Source organism: Clupea harengus, chromosome 1 (assembly GCF_900700415.2).
Source record: "Clupea harengus chromosome 1, Ch_v2.0.2, whole genome shotgun sequence".
NCBI lineage: Eukaryota > Metazoa > Chordata > Actinopteri > Clupeiformes > Clupeidae > Clupea > Clupea harengus.
In genome coordinates this window covers 10,915,106-10,934,204 of record NC_045152.1, presented here as the reverse complement: position 1 = coordinate 10,934,204, position 19,099 = coordinate 10,915,106, and the positions used below count along the sequence as shown (strand labels likewise).

Below are 19,099 nucleotides of genomic sequence, written 5' to 3'. Positions count from 1 at the left end.
ACTGCAACAAATGGCTGCTAGTATATTCAATTGTCTGTTCCTCACAAGACACCTCAGTGGTAAAATCAGGAACACTGTATATCATGTATATATGGCCAGCAATTATGACAGTTGGCATCTACACCGGGCAATATATTGCTGTCATCTGCCCCTCTCTCTGGGAGTGCTGACAGTGCTGTGACAGTGCTGTGCTATGCTGTAAAAACCTGTACATTGTATCATTCATATAGTTCCCTGTGGGTTCTCTGCTGCACGTTTTGGCCATAGTGGAATCACTTAACAGGAAATGACACGTGGGCCACGTACTGTAAAATAACAACGGGAAAGGTCACCACTTTGCATTGGAATTATTGCTTTTGTCAGTCACCTGTGCACACACACACACACACACACACACACACACACACACACACACAAATACAAGCACACACACATTTACAAGACCTACATATTTTCCTTCCTGTTTTGCAAAGTGAGGGCAACCTTGAGTCTTTATGGTCATTTCTGTGGTCCTGTGATCACACCATGTAGCTCTGGATGCCTGACCTAACCTCAGCTGCTTAAATCCAGTGTTTCTAGCTACCAGAGAAGGCCAGTAAAGTACTTGGCAGGATTCAGTCCGTCTTAAAAAGGGGCCCAGTGTGGGAATGGGTTAGGATTGGGTCCTTCTCTTCACTCACTTTGTCCCTGTATTCCCCCTGTTAACAGCTCCTGACCACCGATTGGGTTTCAAAGCCCTTTCTATGAGACTATCTCTGGTATCACAGCATTACAGGCACACTGTTGTGCTGGGTATTGAGACGGGCCAGCATGGCCCTTTGAGGTTGGCTGCTAGCCATGATTCCTCAAAAAGGAAAAAAAAACCTTATGTGACCCACTGGTGACACAGTGGCTGGAAGTGAAAGACCACACGCAGGAAGGGTGCAGCTTAGTAATATGCCAATTGATCTCCAGATGCTGGGCCGATCGGTTACTGAGAAACAGGTCTCAGATTCAGGCCTCTCTGATTCCAGTCTGAGCCACTTGGCCCGAAATGGGGAATCTGAATAGCCCCTAGCTGTTGCTGTGGTATTGTCATTTTTCACCCAGTCGGACAGCATCCTGACTCATTTAGAGAGTTTAGGCCTTCAGTATTTCACTACACATGGGACAAGACATGGAGAGTTATCGGGGAAATAACAAAATAACTTCTATATCACTTCTACATACATCAACCAACCTGAGAGAATCCGATTCACAAAAGTATACTTCCAGTGCACTAACCTAACCATAAAAGGGTTAACAGTAAGCCTGATCCTTCATTAACTAAGATGCAAACCAATGTAGCAAAAGAACGACCATTGGTATGGGGTGTCGAATCATTCCCGAAACCTCAAAGGCAAAGTGAAAAATCTGACTGTCTCTTCTCAGTGAGTCACCATCCAGTCTTTTTTCTCTGTATAGAGGTTCCTCAGCAAGTACTCATACTGGTCATAATTGTCCAAAAAGTATTTGGGAGCGTACATGTGTTCTCTGGGGTCTGTGGGTGGGTATTCTGACACTGACCCGTCGAACCAGCCTCCAGTTCGTATCAGCTCGCGGATGTAGCTGAGCTTACGTTTCTCCTCAAAGTCCCCCCACCGTGGGAAGTCGCCGTTTTGCGCCGAGATGAGTTTGTAGTAGATGCCCTCGGGCTTGAAACACCAAGAGCAGTGCCAGCCGGCCTCGTGAACGGGACTCCCGATCGACCAGGGGATCAGAATATGTCCCGTGTTAGACTCGTAACTGCGGAAATCAGGCATGGAGTAGTACTCGCGTCGTCGCAACAGGATCCCGTTGCCTTTGTATACGGCAAAGAGCATCCCGACTGTGCAGCCCGACAGCACGTCCAGGGTGCCCAGCTGCCTCCAGAAGAATCCGTAGATGGACTTGCGCAGGTGCAGGCCAAATGGTTCTGTCCAGCCATCGAAGAGCTTGAGGAAGAGGATGCCCTCCCACACCGGGATCTCGTCCGCGTCGTTGATGATGAAGACGTCATCCGGCCGCGCACCATGCACACGGGACAAGCCATTTTTCGAGAGGAAGGTGCGCAGGTAGTCATCAGCGATCCAGCCGTTCTGCTTGCCACCCTCAGGGAAGTGGTCAAGGAAAACATAGAGGATCTTGTGCCGCACGTAGTCGAAGGTCCCGTTCATCAGCTGCTCAAAAAAAATCAGCCTACGACGTGCACCGTACGCTGTAAAATTGGACTCACAGATCAGGAAGAGGTCCACCACATCAGCCAGCTCGTGGAAGCGAGCGTGGAGCAGGTCCAACTCATGGTTGACGTTGATGGCGTTGATGACTCGACGGGGAACTTCCCGCGGCGCCAGCCTGCTCTTGGTGGGCAGGTTTGAATGTTGGACCACAGTCGGGATTCCGCAGTGGTAGCCGTGCCAGCCTTGAAGACACCTGCATCTCACTGATCTCTTTGCTAAAACAGATGAATTCCATGCTGGGCCCAAGCTCCTGTTTCCTGATTGGACTGCAAGAAGTGCTCGCCGGCTTGCATAGCTTTCCTTGGGTTGGCTCTCTCCCAAATTGTCTTTCTTGGTGGATGTTTTTGTTCCTTTCCGGAAGCACATTCGCCCAGATTTGGTTCGTGCAAAGTAACTTGTGGTGTCCTCTTTGAGTTGAAAAGTGCGTAGGTGAAGATCACCCATTGGCCTTGACGGTTCCGGAGGAATCTGTGGAAACATCCCTGTATCCTGTTAGAATTAAGAGAGATAAGAGATAAGTTCACTGCTGACTATTTTCTGTATAGTGCCTTGTGATTCTCTGTGAATTCTGCTGGAGTTAAACACAAGAACACCATTTTATCATTTTTTTCATGGTATTTCAACATGATTAAAGCAGCACAATGGAGGAATTGCTAATCGCTAACGAGATGCTAGCGGCTAAACCTAGCGAAACCTGTTGAAATTTGATTACTTTGACACTATGACAAACTAGAGTCAACAACTTTCCTAACACGGTCAAACATCAAGCAAGTGCAACATAAGACAAAGCAAGACGGCAAATAAGTGACTTACTAGTCCGGCAGAGAGTAGTAACCGGGCGGCTTCCAGAAACCTACATAGCGCAGTAATATGCCTACGGACCCTGGTATGGCAATGGCACAGAGGCCATTCTCCATATTAAACGTTATTGTAGCGCCCCCATTTTTTTAAGCTGTTATTTTAAGGTAAAATTGCTAATCCTAACCCTAACCCTGAAGTCAATTGCTACATACTGTAACTTTAACTACGTATCAAAAATCATATAATTATCATATTTATTCAATATTATTATTATAGTCTTTTTGTTGCAATCTGGATTTGTAATGTCCCAGTTTCGGTGGCCCAAGTAACAAAACCTTAGCCTATTTGACAGAAAAGCAAATTAATCCAAATCTTGGATATTTCAGGAAAAAAAGAGGACATGTCTGGAAAAAAAGAGTCAAGGTGATGGGCCTCTGTCTGTCTTCCAATATTAGCCAATGGGTGTAGCAGGAGAGCAAGTCAGTTCAATTATTTAGGCCTGTGGACTCCATTTAAACACTTGGTGGATTGTGTATGGGGAGATTGAGGCTTGGTACTTGTCTTTGGTGTTGGTTTGGCTGGCTTGTATTTTGTGATATTGTTCATGCATGCAACAATACGCCACATTGGATGTTATATTGAAAGACTTGCTGAAACTACTAACTGTCTTACTGATGCCATCTGTCTGTAAATGTATTCAATTACAATTTTGCCTCAAATGAACTGCATTCTTCCTTTATTTGTTGATGCTTACGAGCCTGTGACACTCACCTCCACAGGTCTCTGGCTCTTTACACCACTCGGTCTCCACACCAAGAAGGCCTGACTTTGAACCCCAGGGGCTGCATTCTTAGAGATGTCATGTCCTCCAGTGAACTTCTCTTTCCACAGGAAGCGACTTAAGGCGGCCAAGTGCTTTAGGTTTGCAGGGGAGTTAGAAAGTTCTTTGAGCATAGGTATTTGGTTAAGGGCTTTATAGTAGTGCAAGAAGGACACCACACACAGGCCCACAGAGAAGAACAGCAGAGCCTTGAAGCGTCGTATTTTCATCCTGCACACATCAAAGAAAACAACACAAGCAAATTGATCATAATGGGTTGACTCTCAGAGATTCCCTGACCTTTGAGCTGATATGTAGCGAGACAGTACAGTTACAGTTTGACAGTACAGTTAATTAAAGGGGAAGAAAAACAAGACAAACAAACAAGTGGTCACTCGTGGTAACATGGCTCCACCACAAATTAGCCCTTATGACCTCTCAAAATTGCATTACTGTGCTGTTTACTGCTAGGTGTTTTGGTTACAAAATGCTTGAACTTCAGTGCCAGTTTAAGTGGATGCAAAAGGAGAGATGTACAAAACAGTTTAAATCAAGATGAATGAAACTATTTCATGTTACTGATCAACCATGATGGTATTTCAGTGCAATATTAATAGTTAGACTAAATATTTGAGTGCATTGTCTGTAAAAGGGATTGTGAGGGAGAACATATTGCTATTTCTCCATGCACCCTTGTTTAGGACATACATCATTGAATGATTCAAATGTTAAGCTACCAGAGCACCACCTACACAGTAGAGCAAGTACTGTATATTTCAGCATAACCTAATGGTCTCTAAGACCAGGATTTATAGGTAATGTAATTTGAGACTTATCGTGTAAACAGGCTAGTGTCTAGGAGACAACTACATTCCATTGTGAGGCATATAACGAGATTGAGAGTAATCTAGTTTTACTGTTAGACTGGTTTGTCATGGCAAGCCTGGGTCACATTTGCAGCTCTAGGAGGGGGAAATGAATTAGAGTCTATGGGTGAAAGAGTAAACCCAGTTCAATGGAGGTTTTCAATTTAGCCGTTCATTTATTTACCAATGTATTTTTGTTGTCAGACATTTAAAATTATATTTACGGCAAACGGGGCCTGAAAAAGATTTCACACTTCTTGTCAGACCTGCCAAGTCTCCCGTTTTCCCCGGGTTTCTCCCGCATTTCTGACCAATTTCCCGCCCCCCTCCCGTTTTGTCATTTCTCCATGTAATCTCGTATTTTATGAGGTCCAAACGTATTTTATTAATAATCAAATTGTTTGTCCAATGTTCTACAGTTCCCAGATCATTTACGAAACCCAATCATGTCTTACACAATAAATACACTATACCATTTTCAACCCATTTGTCCATGGATGGATTATGAAACCACGCCTGGACGTGTAAAAGGCCCCCCGTTTGCACACAAGCACCTGCGCCCCCAAAAAAGTGTCTTGTGCACTCGCAAAACATTACTTAAATATAATTATTTTTTCACATACACATTTTTTTACACAGCGCAGGTACACTCAATTAAAGCCAACAGCGAATTAACAAAATACACCCGCTTTCAACCACAAATAACAGATACATATAAGACATCTTAATATTAACAAAAACAAACTCTAAAACCAATTGACAGCAAGCCATGGTGTCACATATTACAAACACAGGAATGTTTAGGATATTCCTTAAGTTATTAAGTAGGACTTTTGGGGCTCTGTTATTGACATGAATGACTGAAGCCTAAAATACACTAGCTCTGCCACGGCGCGGCGTGTCGTATAATTTTTATCATGATGGAACAAAATTTTTCTTTATGTACCTAGGTTATTGTCATAAAATGTCGAAAAGTACACTGTATTATAAACTGATTACTTTATTACAACTCGTGAGAACTAACACACATGACTGATATTCCTCTTCCATAATATAACCAAGAATAGAACCGTGGCGGCAATAGAGCAGCGCGCCGCCGCCAGGGTGCGTGTTTATATGAAATATAATGTTATATAATGCTGTATTGACACGTGTCGGTGGGTGCCAGTGTATTTTAGCCTTAAGCCCTTTGACAATGCAACAAGAAATGCAAAGTTAATAACAGCGACTTCACGCAGAGGCTCTGTCTTAGGGGCCCCCTGAGCTCATGGGCTCCTGGGCCTGTGCCCGTTCGGTAATCCATCCCTGCATTTGTCAATCTGGCAACCTACACCCTATTGTGCAGTTGATCTTTCTGCTCATGCTATTGACGCGCAAAGTTGAAATTCAAAGGGAAAGGGAAAATGACAGAAGGCGACGCCAGTGTACCACCGAAGAAGGTGAAATATGTTTGTAAATGTAAGTCTTGTTAGACAGAGGAGTTTGCATGCATATCAAACAGTCATCTAGATAATGGTCATGCTTATTGTATCAATTTCAACATAGGGCACGGCGGTACGAATTCCGTCCGTCAACATATCAGGCATAACTTTGCATTCCACATAGCAATTCCATTCCACATAGGCCAGCAGCTACACGAGGTAGCGCTGAGGGCGGCGGGCCGCCTGGGTCTCCCCCTCCTTCCCCCTCCCTGTGCACAGACTTCGCTGTTGGACGGGGAGTATTACAGCAGCCCCCTCGTGACAGCTCCCAGCCCCATCCCCTTCTTTGCGGAGGTGCATGGCGAGCTAACGACCACATGGGCCACCCCCTACTCAGGGCGTGCCCTGGTCCCCGAGTTCGCGGCGTACCTCCACCTTGATCAGGCAGAGGAGAGAGGCTACCTCTCCTTTCCGCCGGTGGAGGACACCGTTGCGGGCAACCTGTCACCCGCCTCCCCCACGATGCGCCTGGGCCAAAGACCCTGGGGGGAGACAACGAGACGGTGGTGGAGCTACGCCGGGCTACGGATCTCTCCCTCCAGCTCACCCGCTGTACCTCCCAAGGCGCTCCCTCTGTCTGTCACTAGCCAGACTCTCCGACAGAGAGAAAGCACCGCTACTGGATGCCCCAGTCAGCGTTGCGGGTGTCTTCGGGGAGGCAGTCGGCACAATGATTCGAGGCAGAGCAGAAAAGCCGTGAGGCTTTCCAGGCTTGGATGCCTCGATCCAGCAGCAGCTCGGAGCGCGACAACCGGGGTGAAGCGCAGCAGGTTCCGCTCCCCAGCACCCCCAGCCAAGATCCAGGCGTGCCGGGGCTGGCAGAGACACCCCTTCAGGCCCCCTGCTCAACCCCAGACACAGCAGCCAGTGGCCCGTCCGGCTCAGAATGCTAAAGAGGAAAGGAGGGGAGGTGGATCCTCCGCCACCACCAGGGAAAACCGCCCGCTGCTCACATGCAACATTCATGTCAAGCACGGTGTGCCAGTCCCCACAAGCACAACACTCACATGTCGTGACCACTGCCCAAGCAGGCGCAGAAATAAGGCATGCTTGTGTAACTCTCCCCTCGGTGCATCCATTGCACCCACACACCCAATTTTTTTCAAAAACCGTGAGGGGTCATCCCCAGATCTCGACCCCCTCCCTAGGCGGAGCGGGCACAGATCTAGACATAGGCAGATTGGCCATGAGCGGGTTATCTCCCGACCTATTATTCAACTCGAAGCCCAGCCTCAGAGGCTGCGCAGATAGTTGGCGCGTGTGTGCTGCGTCGCCATGAGTACAACAGGAAATAGACTCCCTGCTCCGAAAAGGAGCTATACAAGTTGTACCACTCGGGGAGGTAGACATGGGTTTCTACAGCCGATACCTCCTAATCCCCTGCCATCTAGTGGTGTCACATTTACATCGTCTAGGCTTTGTGGTGAACAGAAAAAAAAGAAAGAAAAAAAAAGCGTTTTGAGCCCCAGCCAAACCACGCATTTTCTGGGCATGACACTAGACTCCGCTTCAATGACGGTCAGTCTGTCTCAAGAAAGGATGAAGGCCATCAGATCGTGCATAACTCAGTTCAGGCTAGGGCAAAGAGTCTCGTCTCTTCTCTGCCAAAAACTGTTGGGCATGATGGCCTCTGCCGCGATCGGCCTACCATTGGGAATGTTGCGCATGCGGCCCTTTCAAATGTGGTATCTCTCTTTAAGACTCAGTTCTGCCAGGAACAGTTACCAAAGAGTGACGGTAGACTCCAGATGCAGGAAGGCCCTGGCAATCTGGAGGATACCGCAATTCTTCATAGCGGCAGCCCCAATGGGCATAGTAGCAGTAACATATAAATGTGTTAGAACTGCAAATGTTTTTTCTGGCTCTGCAGCATTTTCTGCAGAGGTCATCACGTGCTGGTCAGAACAGACAACACATCAGCTATGGCGTACATAAACCGCCAGGGGGGTCGCGGCCTCTGCCACTGCATCTCCTAGCGACCTATTACTGTGGGCAGCGGATCACATCCGTTCCCTCAGAGCAGTTTCCAGCATATTCCAGGCCACCTCAACTGGGGCGGACCTGTAATCGAGGGGCAACCCTCGAGCGGCGGACTGGTGCCTCCACCCTCAGGTGGTCGATCAGATTTGGCTGCGTTTTCACAGAGCCCAGATGGACCTGTTTGCCAACAGGCAGAACACCTGCTGCCCGCTCTGGTTCTCATTGGGGGGCGAAGACCCCCCACTGGGTGTGGACGCATTAGCCCACCCGTGGCCGGACATGCGCTGGAACGCGTTTCCTCCGGTCCCTCTCCTCCAGCATGTGCTGAGCAGAATAATGGAGGAGGGCAGATAATTACTGTTAGTGGCTCCCCATTGGCCCAATCAGCCATGGGTTGCGGATCTGAACAGAATGTCAGTGCAGCCGTCCTGGGAGCTGCCTCTTCGGAGAGACCTCCTATCACAGGCACACGGCACGATCTGGCATCCCCAGCCAGAGCTGTGGCAGCTCAGAGCCTGGCACCTGAAAGGAGCAGGCTCCTAGCTTCAGGGCTGTCAGACTCAGTAGTGGCTACGATCCAGAGTGCTGAAGTGGCGCAGTTTTGAACGATGGTGTGTCTCACGTGGGTGCGACCCCATCAACTGCGTCATATTAGAATTCCTACAGCAGTTGTTTGATGAGGGGAAGGCTGCTTCCACCCTCAAAGTATACCTGGTGGCCATCTCAGCCTGCCATGCAGGTATCAATGGTAAATCCCCAGGCAGCCGTCCTCTAGCGTCACGCTTTATGGCTGGTGTGAGGCGTCTCAGGGTGCCTGACAGGCACCTTATACCCTCTTGGGATCTGCTGGTAGTGTTACGTGCTCTCACAGGGCCTCCGTTCGAGCCATGAAATTTGTTTCATTAAAAACCACGTTGTTACTGGCACTGGTGTCAGGAAAGCGCGTTGGTGACATGCAAGCCCTGTCCGTCAGCCCATCGTGCCTTCAGTTCTCGATAGCTGGGGACAAAGTGGTTATGCGACCGAATGCTGCTTACACACCTAAGGTGGTGACAACCCCATTCCTCAAACAGGTGGTTGAGTTGGCAGTATTTTCACCTCCTCCTTTCGCGTCAGTGGAGGAGGAGCGCACAAGGGCTTTCAGACAATCTGATCAGCTGTTTGTGTGCTTTGGCGCACGGGCAAGGGGCAGACCTCTGTCGAAACCAAGCCTCTTCCGTTGGATAGTAGAGGCTATTGAGTTGTCATATACGAGTTTGTCCTTAGAACCCCCAGAGAGGCTGCATGTGCACTCTGCTCGGGGGGTCTCTTCTTCCTAAGACTCTTTGAAAGGAGTCTCAGTAGGAGAAATTTGTAAGGCTGCAAGCTGGAGTTCTCGCCACACTTTCATTAGGTTCTATATGTTAGATGTGGCTGAAACTAGTTTCCTACAAGGTGTTCTACAGGCAGGCGATCTCTGATCCCCAGAGCCTAAGAATAGATAAATGATGTATGTGTTCATCATCTTCTATATGTTAGTCGCAAATGAACCTAATTCCTACGGGCAGTTCTGCAGGCAGGTGATCGGTGATCCCCGTTGCCTATGAGTAAAATAAATGCCCTGTAATGTTCACCACCAGTTGCTGTATGAACCTCTTAGGAGGGCAAAAATGATGAGTTGGTGTGTGTTTGGCTGTCACTGTAATTCACGCTTGATGGGATACGGTCCCATATGTTATATCGCAGTCAACTGCAATAGGGAACGTCTGGGTTACTTACGTAACCCCGGTTCCCTTAGCAGGGACCAGATATAACAAGCGTGGCGTTTACAGTGTTTGTTCTCGGGTTTTGTGTTTTAAGCTCAGTATTACAAGAGAACGATACTTGTCCAACACGGCTATTTAAGCGTTCCTGAGGGGGCGGGCTCAGGAGAGTGATTGGACGCATCTCAGCCTTCTGCCGTGAGTGAATAGTGCTTTAAATTGGTTCCGTGACTACGTCACGTCCCATATGTTATATCTGGTCCCTGCTAAGGGAACCGGGTTACGTAAGTAACCCAGACGTTACAGAGAATAGAACAAGTTTGAACAACAGCACTCAGTGCTCTCTCTTGTCTTGCAAAATAAATATGTTGTCTATAAATACTTATATGCACAACATCCCTCAGAACCAACATTTGCCCACCTCTGCCATACGTCCACCCTCAAAACCAGCCACACACCGCCGCCGAAATCTCCCGGGTTTTGCTACTCAAATGTTGGCAGGTATGCTTCTTGTACACATCCCTGAAGGATCTTCAACATTAACTTCCAATTTACTAAATGTTGAAGTAATTGAAAACTCCTGAAATGTTTACAACTAACTGAATGAAAAATTTAGCTAAATGAATAGCCTAACATTCAATTTTGCATCGTTATATCAAACGATATCAAAACAATACCTGCAAAGTAAGTTCACCTTCATGCAGACAAATTGTGATGAGAAGATCCTGCCAAAATGAAATGAAATATTTCAATAAATAAATCCCTTCAGGACGAAATAAGACCCCTCCGCTGCGCCTCGGAGTCCTGTTCGTCCCGTCGGGATTTATATTTGGAGAATGACCGCCGGACAATACATTATCCCTTACTTATTATACGGCTCTTCAGAACGTTCCAAAAAGTTCCGTTCATTTGAATGGGCCACCCCAACGTTCGCAGGTCTGTAATTTCTTTATATTGACCGTTCGCAAAAGCTCTGCCTCCTTAGTTACTGTTGCTACGTCCGACAAAACTCCCAGGACTGTCAACCCAAAAGCCATGGCAGGGACAGGGACAAGCACTATATCTGTCAGTGTCAGTGATTCTTTTTGGAGGAATATCTCCGCGATATCCTCCAGATCAAGTCAAAATGGACTGCAATATGCAGTGGAAGGAATATCCAAAACATTAGATCAACAACGAAGGGGACACAACAATAATCGAAGCAAAAGCATACAGGTCTCAACGAGAAACCCCACGACCTCTTCATTAAATGCAACCAGCACAACCTTGTAGACTAGTCATGTTCTTGCACCGCTGGGTAAGATCTGTATATAATATTTCAAGCTAGCTTCTAATAACCTACAAAGATTTTTTATTCTTATTCTTTATTCCTTCCCTGGCGAGAGACTCTGGAGAGGTATCTAGCATAGCTATCGCTGGCTAGCTAGGATTATGACAATCCAGACTAGTACAGTACAGTAGCAGCATGGAGCAAGATAGCTGCTAGTAACGTTATTGTTCAAGGGATGTGTGTGCATGTTGTTGAAGTATTTCACAGTCACTGTAACTTGCTTGTAAAATGATGATCCTGATGTAATGCTATGGCTTTGTATCAGATCAGCAGGTTATTGCTCTCATGTTGTGGGCCTTATGCATACCCTGGGATACTCAGGAGTAGGTTGCCCATTCACAAAATGCTTCCAATATTAAAATAAAACAAGTTCATAATGGCCTGTTGGGACGTTTTGTTCAACATTGATACAGTATGTTAAGCTCCTGGCAACGTGCTGGCGTTTGCTAGCGAGGATAGCTCAGCGTGCAATTTTACAGACGATAACATTAACATTTTGACAGTAACATTAACATTTTCATTTAAACATTTACAAATTAGTTGGAGAGACAAGTTATGCACTAGTAGTGGTAATAATACTAGTTGACATGAACCATTACTGTTTGGGGATGTTCTCTCAACTAGATAGCTTAGCATTCAAATGATTAACTTCGCAGGACAGTTCCGTCGACAGTTCCGTTGACAGTTCTCCGGTGTTAATGCTGCCACTTGTGTTGAATCAGTGGACACCCCGGTCGCGCTGACCGCATGGCCCAGGAAGGCTGTCTCTCATCGAAACAGATGGCATTTCTTCAGGTGCAGACGCAGACCAGCTTGCTGGATGGCTTGGAAGACCTCACACAGGTTAGACAGAGCAATTTCACAGTCTGCAGCATGCACAAGGAGGTAATCTAGGTAAACTACTAGGTAAGCTCTGAGGTGGGCTGCAGGTGGCAGCCATGCCCCTCAGCTCCTGACAACCTGGGTGATAACCGGTGGTAGGAAGACTTCTCTGAAGTGGGCATGGTCTCCACTGATGGCAGAGGCTACTGCGTGGTGGGCTCTGGAGCAGAAAATGGTAACGTGGCAGAATTTCTCTCTAGCTTGCTACGATATCGTGGTTGCACACTGAACAACGCACTGGCGTCTCTCTAGCTGGCGGTGGCTCAGGCCTGATATGCTGTAGGTTGGCAGCAGGTTTGCTGCTCCTCGGATTTGCTGTTCTCCCCAAACTAGAGGGTAATTGCTGCCCCCAACATATAAACATGGGCGGGTCAGCAGGTCAAGGCCGATGATGCACGAATCATGGATATCAGTGAGCCAGAACTTGTGCACCAGCTCCTGGTCTGGCCAATCTGGACTCTCTCCAGTGGCTTCTTCCCTCTGATGCCAGCCTTTTCCCCAGGCACTGTCATCAGCTGAGTGGTGGTTGCCCCCCATGCTGCTGGGAGTGAGCCAGTGGCGCCCGGAAGGATGCCAGGTCACAGCATAGGGTCGGTAGCCCCCGTGTCCACAAGGGCCCGGCAGGGTTGACCATTAAGCCGGCAGTTCAAGTACAGTCCTTTTGAGTGGCCTGTGTGGCCAACCAGTGTGCACAAGCCCTGGAGAAGAGGGGATGAAGGCTGGAGTGGCGTTCCCCTCACTGAGCTGCTCTGCTGTCGTTTCCCTCTGGTTGGGTTGGGCTTTCGGTGCTGGAGCTGGACAATCGCCGGCCGTGATCAGGCCAGTCACACCGGTAGTAGCAGCTGGTTGACTGGACATCATCTGGATGATGGAGAGCTCCCTTATCCCTTCTCTCACCGATGTTACGGCTCCAGCTCAGGTATGCCGGCCCTTCTCCTCCTTTCTCTGCGGGCCTGCAGGCATACCCAGTCCCTGGTCTTGCCGCTGCTATGGCACGTCTCCGGGTCCAGTTGAGGCACTGGGTGCGGGTGGCCCGCTCCTTGCTCGTCCAGGCTCAGTTGCAGCGGCATCCCTGGTTCCTGGAGTGGCAGCACCATTCAGTTTCTCCCTCGTCATCCCTGGCGGAGTACGGTGGCTCCTTCGAGCCGCTCCCAGGGCACAGACAGGTTCATTCGGACTCTGGGAATATCGCTGCCTAGCCCCATTAGGGCTATTGGAATATCGCTCTTTGGCCATGCACCACCCTGCTCCAGCTGGGTCATCAGGTCCTTGATGTCTCCTGGTGTGGTCATCATCTTTTCTTCCTTAACATGCCACTAGATCCCACTTCATTGGGGAACGCCAATGTTTTCTTTGGCGTCTTTGCCCTTTATTGAAGACACGCAGAAAATGAACATTCAGGAACTGATGACACATGGGTAGAATGGCAGGGATCTTAAACGCAGACACAGGGCAAGGGTAGACAAAGATGCTAATACATGAGGAAAATTACACCGGGGCATTACACATTACACACACACTACAACAGAAATACACACTGACATTAACACATGCAGGGAAACACAAGTACACTCTAAAATGGAACACTAAACACAAATTATAACAAATAAGAAACACACAGTTCCTCTGCACACTACAATATTGTAATATAAGCCAACAGATAAATAACACAAGTATACTTTATTTTAAAATCTAATTTTTCAAAAGACCACTTTTAGCTCTTAATGACATTTATTTACTTCACAGAACTTCTATTTCACATTTGTTTTTGTTTATTTCAGCTGACTTTCATATTTAATTTTTTCATAATGCCTCATTTAATTATTTCATGACACTTTTATTTGCAGCCTGGTTTTGTCTGTCAGTAAAAAGAAGTGGAGGCTGGGCCAGAGAATATAATTGGTTGCTTAGGTTACATATTCAGGCAAAGGCAACAGCACCTGAATAGCTGAATCAGAATTAGATGTAGGAATTTGAGTCATTCAAACTAAGTTATGGTGCAAAGCAGCATCGCAGATTTGCTTCAAGAGACTGCAGACAATAGATGCAGCACAATGAAGTGGGATCGGGGCAACCTATTTATATAATTTTGAGTAAATCGGCATTCCATAAACAAATAGAATGGGTTCGTTTGGGGAAGTATGTGACCATAGCATGTAGGCTAGAAATCACTGTAGCCTATGTGATGGCCTCAAAATGGACATGAACGCCTATAATTGTGTAATCCTATAATTGTGCTAAAGAATTGTGCCTAGACAGCGATTCAGTGTGTTGTCAATGAAACAGGGAGAGACAGGAGAGAAGCTGAGGTAAAGAGAAACAGATTAGTTACAGAAGATTGAGTGTGAAGTGATGTGTGAGACTGTGTTTTCTGCACGAGGATCAGTCTTCTAAAAACACAACGCTGTCTCCTCATACAAGGCTGTCTGTTGCTAAGCTGAAGGGGCCTGAACATGGCCTTTGGCTGAGCTGCAGCTGGTGTTATCAGTGTGGAAAATCAGCACACATGTGCAGTCCTCCATGGTCCCTGCTTTCCTGTCTCTCTCTCTGTCTCTTTCTATCTCTCCCTCTCTCCGTCTCTATCCTCACCACCTCAACCACAATATACTCATTTGCAATCTAGCAATGTTCATAATTGTATTTTTGGGGTCTGCTTTGCCAGAGCTCCTGTCTTTAAGCCGCCCCCGGATGCGTACGTGTGCATTTGTGTCTCCAAAGTGTATTCGTTTTGTTGTTGCTTCTGTCATTTTACAAAAAGCATGTGTAGTCGGAGTCACAGATGTCTATGAGATGTTTACAGCTCCACCGAATAGTGCATTTCCCTCTAAACTTCTCACATGGTTTCATTTCAATAAATGATCCAATATCTCTCCAAAAATCAAAGATTAGAGAACAAGCCTGAAAACTAAAAACAGATTTGTGGATCAGAATCTCGTGACCCACACGTGTTGATGAGTACGCCAACCAACCAAATTCTACCACTGAATACGGTTGTGAGGTACTTGTACTTTGCTTGAGTATTTCATTTTGTGCTACCTTATACTTCCACTCCACTACATTTATTTGACAGCTTTAGTTTCTAGTTACATTTTAGATGAAGATGTACACAACGAATAATGTGGCAAGTTTTTTAAATACACATCGTTAAAGATTAAATCAGTGGTTTCCAACCTTTTTGACTTTTGACATCTTACAAAAAGCAGTGTGTAGTCAAGGTTACATTTCAGATGTCTGAGTTGTTAACAGCTCCATCAAATAGTGATTTTGTTCTCTTCTAAACTTCTCACATGGTTTTTTTTCAATAAATGTTCAAGTGATCCAATATCTCACCAAAAATTAAAGATTAGAGAAAAAGTCCAAAAACTAAACAAAGAACTGTGGATCAGAATCTCATGACCCCTCAGATTTATCTGGTGTCCCTGTATGTAAAACTGTATAGTTCCAACTAGCTCCACCTCCAGCAGCTACAACAGTAACATGCTGCGTACACACGGATGCTTCTCATAATCCAATGTCGTAGATAATAATGTATCAGTCAGAGGGACCAAACCAGTACTTTTACTTTAATACTTTAACTACATTTTGCTTCAAAAACTTTTACTGGAATGCAGGCAGTGGCGGCGCCAGACATTTTTTTCTGCAGGTGTTATGGGGGAGCTTGGTGTTTTAGCGAGGGTGCTATGAAATAAGGGTGATAGCCTATGTGTCACAGGGTTCTCTACTACAACAATTCCCCACCATATCGTCTATCATCTGTTTACATGATTACATGCTCTCTGAAGCGTATTTGGTGTCCATGAAAAGCGCTAAACAAACCGATTGTATTGTTATTATCATTATATAGGCAACTTCCGACTGACGCGCACATCTGCAACGGCCACCGACAAAAGGCATACAGCATGTTATAGAGTCCGCAATCCCAAATACTTAAATTACTTTGAAACACTAGGACGTTAGGGTTAAAGTTGTGATAGTGAGGGTTAAAGTTGGGCGCCAGGTGACCACTACCATGTCAGACAGAGTGAAATTAATCTTGGAATAGCAGATAGAATGAACTAGAACTAAAACAGAGTCAGAAATACGTTAAAAAAGTATATATTATTTCAGTTCACAATCATCAATCATCACATAGAACCGTATGTATACCTAGCACACAGACAGACTGCTTGTCCTAGGTAAAAGAGTTTTTTTTTTAAAGCGGCTCCAAAAAAAGAGGAAAAAGGCAAAATCTTCGACAAAAAAGGGCATCTTCGTTGCTAATCAACCGCAACGAGTCTTCAGCGACACAGGGCAATCAATGCATGCAACAAATCAGACAGCTTTCATTAATGTTACACAGCTAACAATACCTTAGTTACATTGTACTCCAACCACCAGACTGTTCCAACCAGCTTTTACAAAAACTCATTTGTTGGACTCCAAACATGCGAGGTGGATATTTCTGGAGTTTTGATCTTCTTGGACCATCCTGAGCGTTCATGCTAATTTCACTGATGGTTAGCACCCTCAGTAGTGGTGGAGGGTTGACCTCCTTGACCACAACGTTCCTCTCCTTAAAAATCCACAACAGATACCGCTGGAATATCTTATTCTTCTACGTCACTCTCGTTTCTTACTCATTCTTCCAAACGTGGACATTTAGATAGCAAAAACAGATGCATTGTTGATGTTAACTTGAAACTACTGCGCACTAGCTCGCTTTCTCCTGTAACTGTCCGGTAACGTCAACATTCACGCGTGCAACGTGAAAATCGGGTCAAAGGTTATGACAGAATGATTGCTCTGTGTCTAAAACAATCTGTTAATTTCAATCTGTTATTATTTTCTTTTGTGAGTTAAATATTATTATCACACAATAAATGACGTAGACTGAAATTAAATAACAATAATAAAATAAACCATTACTTTCTTGGGGGTGCTATGGGGGTGCTATGGCTAGTCCAGGGGGAGCTAGAGCACCACCTAGCCCCCCCCTGGCGCCGCCCCTGAATGCAGGACTTTTACTTGTAATGGAGTTTACATTGCTGTATGGCTACTTTTTAAGTTGAGGATCTGAATACTTCTCATTCATCCAGTTCTCACCTTTATACCCCAACATGTGTCATCGGCTGTGGCAAATGGGTAATAGTGCTATACACACAAGGGCCTACTCACACATACACACGTTGTGACAGCACTCTCTCATATATGCAATTTCCTGCTTCTCTTCTTTCTCAACAGTTGGGTTGTGAGTGGCGTTTGATATAACAGTCAGTTGCAACTGCCTTCAGTGTAATCATTCATTTGTTCTGGGCATTCATTTGTTTGGGCTAGGCTGCTTATCCTCAGGATAACCCTGTATTGTTTTGAATTTGTTTCAATAAAATACCATTCTCCACTCTCCTTGCACTAATCTCCATTGTCTCTGTATTATATAGACGGTGTGACTCCTGTGCCCTTGTGCAGTGTCATGATAATGATAAAACCCTTTATGTATGAACTGTGACACTGCTACACCAAATGCCATTTCCTATTGTAATGTTTATCCTCATGTCTTACCACAAGTCTTATTTTGGACAGTGTAAAGAAACAAAATGACAAGACTAATTTTGAACTGACAGTACATTGTACCTCCAGTATAATACATTTGTATACACACACTACTGTACATGAACAAACAATGATGTACCGTCTGAGCCACAATCTTTGCCATTGTTCATTATCTTTGAACCAAATAACTCACTGTACATTTGCTTTGGGACAGGACTCAAATAATTAAAATAGTTGCCCTATCATATGACTCAGTTTGTATAAGGCTCTGCAACTCTGTATGGCTTTCACCAGAAGAGGGTGTGCCCTAATTATCTCTACGCCCACATGTTACCAAAACGTGTGTCTACAGTCAGACTTGTTCAGTCAGGCTTCACAGAGATGCCAGCACTCACTACACACCCAGCTGGGTTCAGACAACTGTGGGTCTGTCCTGAAGTGATCTTGTCTGCTCATGTGTTCAAAGTCAAAAAACAGGTCAGCTTATCATACTGATGTATGACTGTGGCTGTTATTGTTGAAGAAATGGACAGAGGTGGTACTTTTCACAATATCCTTAGTGTTGCTTCAGCTTTTGGGCTGTTATCTGTCACAGATCCCTCGCTGTATGAGAACAGCCTCTGCAGTACTTCCTACTTCCACCACCACTACTATGACAGATGACAATTGCTATTCTACTACTACTACTGCCATTGCAGACGGTAGAACACTAGCTTATGTTGCTAATGGAATCACCTTTAAACATTTCCAGTGTTCATAAGACTAGACACAGGGTATGTAGGCAAGGTACGTTTATTTATCTAGCACAGGGGTTTTTAACTGATTTTGTCCCAGGGACCACCATTCTGACCAGAAAGTAATCCGCGGCCCACTGATGTGCCAGTGATTCCCAAAACATTTTACAGTCCCGTACCCTTCTTTTTCATGTTTGTAACCTCCGCCGCCGCCACGCCCCCTCCCCCCCGCACACATATTCTGCCTATAATACTTGTCAGTGTAATTTCTTCCCTGAATATGGGTCTACATCAGTATTTTTGGCAATGCGACTTGGCTATTCAGACATAAATATGTCGACGGGCCCAGGTATATTTATAAAAATAAAAAAAGTCAATGGTGAACTGATCAACATAGGCTCATGTCGCGGACCCCCTGCAATTCCGTCGCGGACCACCAGGGGGCCACGGACCCTTGGTTGAAAACCCCTGATCTAGCATATTTCACACAAAGAAGCAATTCAATGTTATTTAAATGGATACAAGCAAAGGGAAGGCCAAAAGACAACATGCTTTGTGTGCTTAAGAGTGCAAAACAATAAAAGATACAAATGTTATAGTTAAAAGAAAGTACAAATTACAAAAAAAAGTAAGTAAAAGAACAAATATATAAATAATTCAAAGACAGTACACAGTACATAATTAAAGGATAAGTAAC

At 45.7% G+C, this 19,099-nt stretch overlaps 1 protein-coding gene across 1 annotated transcript; it reads right to left on the bottom strand.

The window, feature by feature from the left end:
- Positions 1–663: 663 nt before the first annotated feature.
- Positions 664–4,091, bottom strand: mgat3a (beta-1,4-mannosyl-glycoprotein 4-beta-N-acetylglucosaminyltransferase a). Its single transcript, XM_012816750.3, has 2 exons — positions 3,810–4,091; positions 664–2,726 (listed from the first exon to the last, which is right to left on the bottom strand). Exons 1-2 carry the CDS (start codon positions 4,086–4,088, stop codon positions 1,407–1,409), a joined length of 1,599 nt encoding a protein of 532 aa, XP_012672204.2. The 5' UTR covers positions 4,089–4,091; the 3' UTR covers positions 664–1,406.
- Between the last annotated feature and the right edge of the window lie 15,008 nt (positions 4,092–19,099).

What these genes read in the sequence shown, in the direction of transcription:
- mgat3a (XM_012816750.3), bottom strand. Translation starts at nt 4,088, where the DNA reads ATGAAAATACGACGCTTCAAGGCTCTGCTGTTCTTCTCTGTGGGCCTG. An exon ending in AGAGCCAGAGACCTGTGGAG is followed by an intron (nt 2,727 to 3,809) that starts GTGAGTGTCACA and finishes TAATTCTAACAG; the next exon opens with GATACAGGGATGTTTCCACA.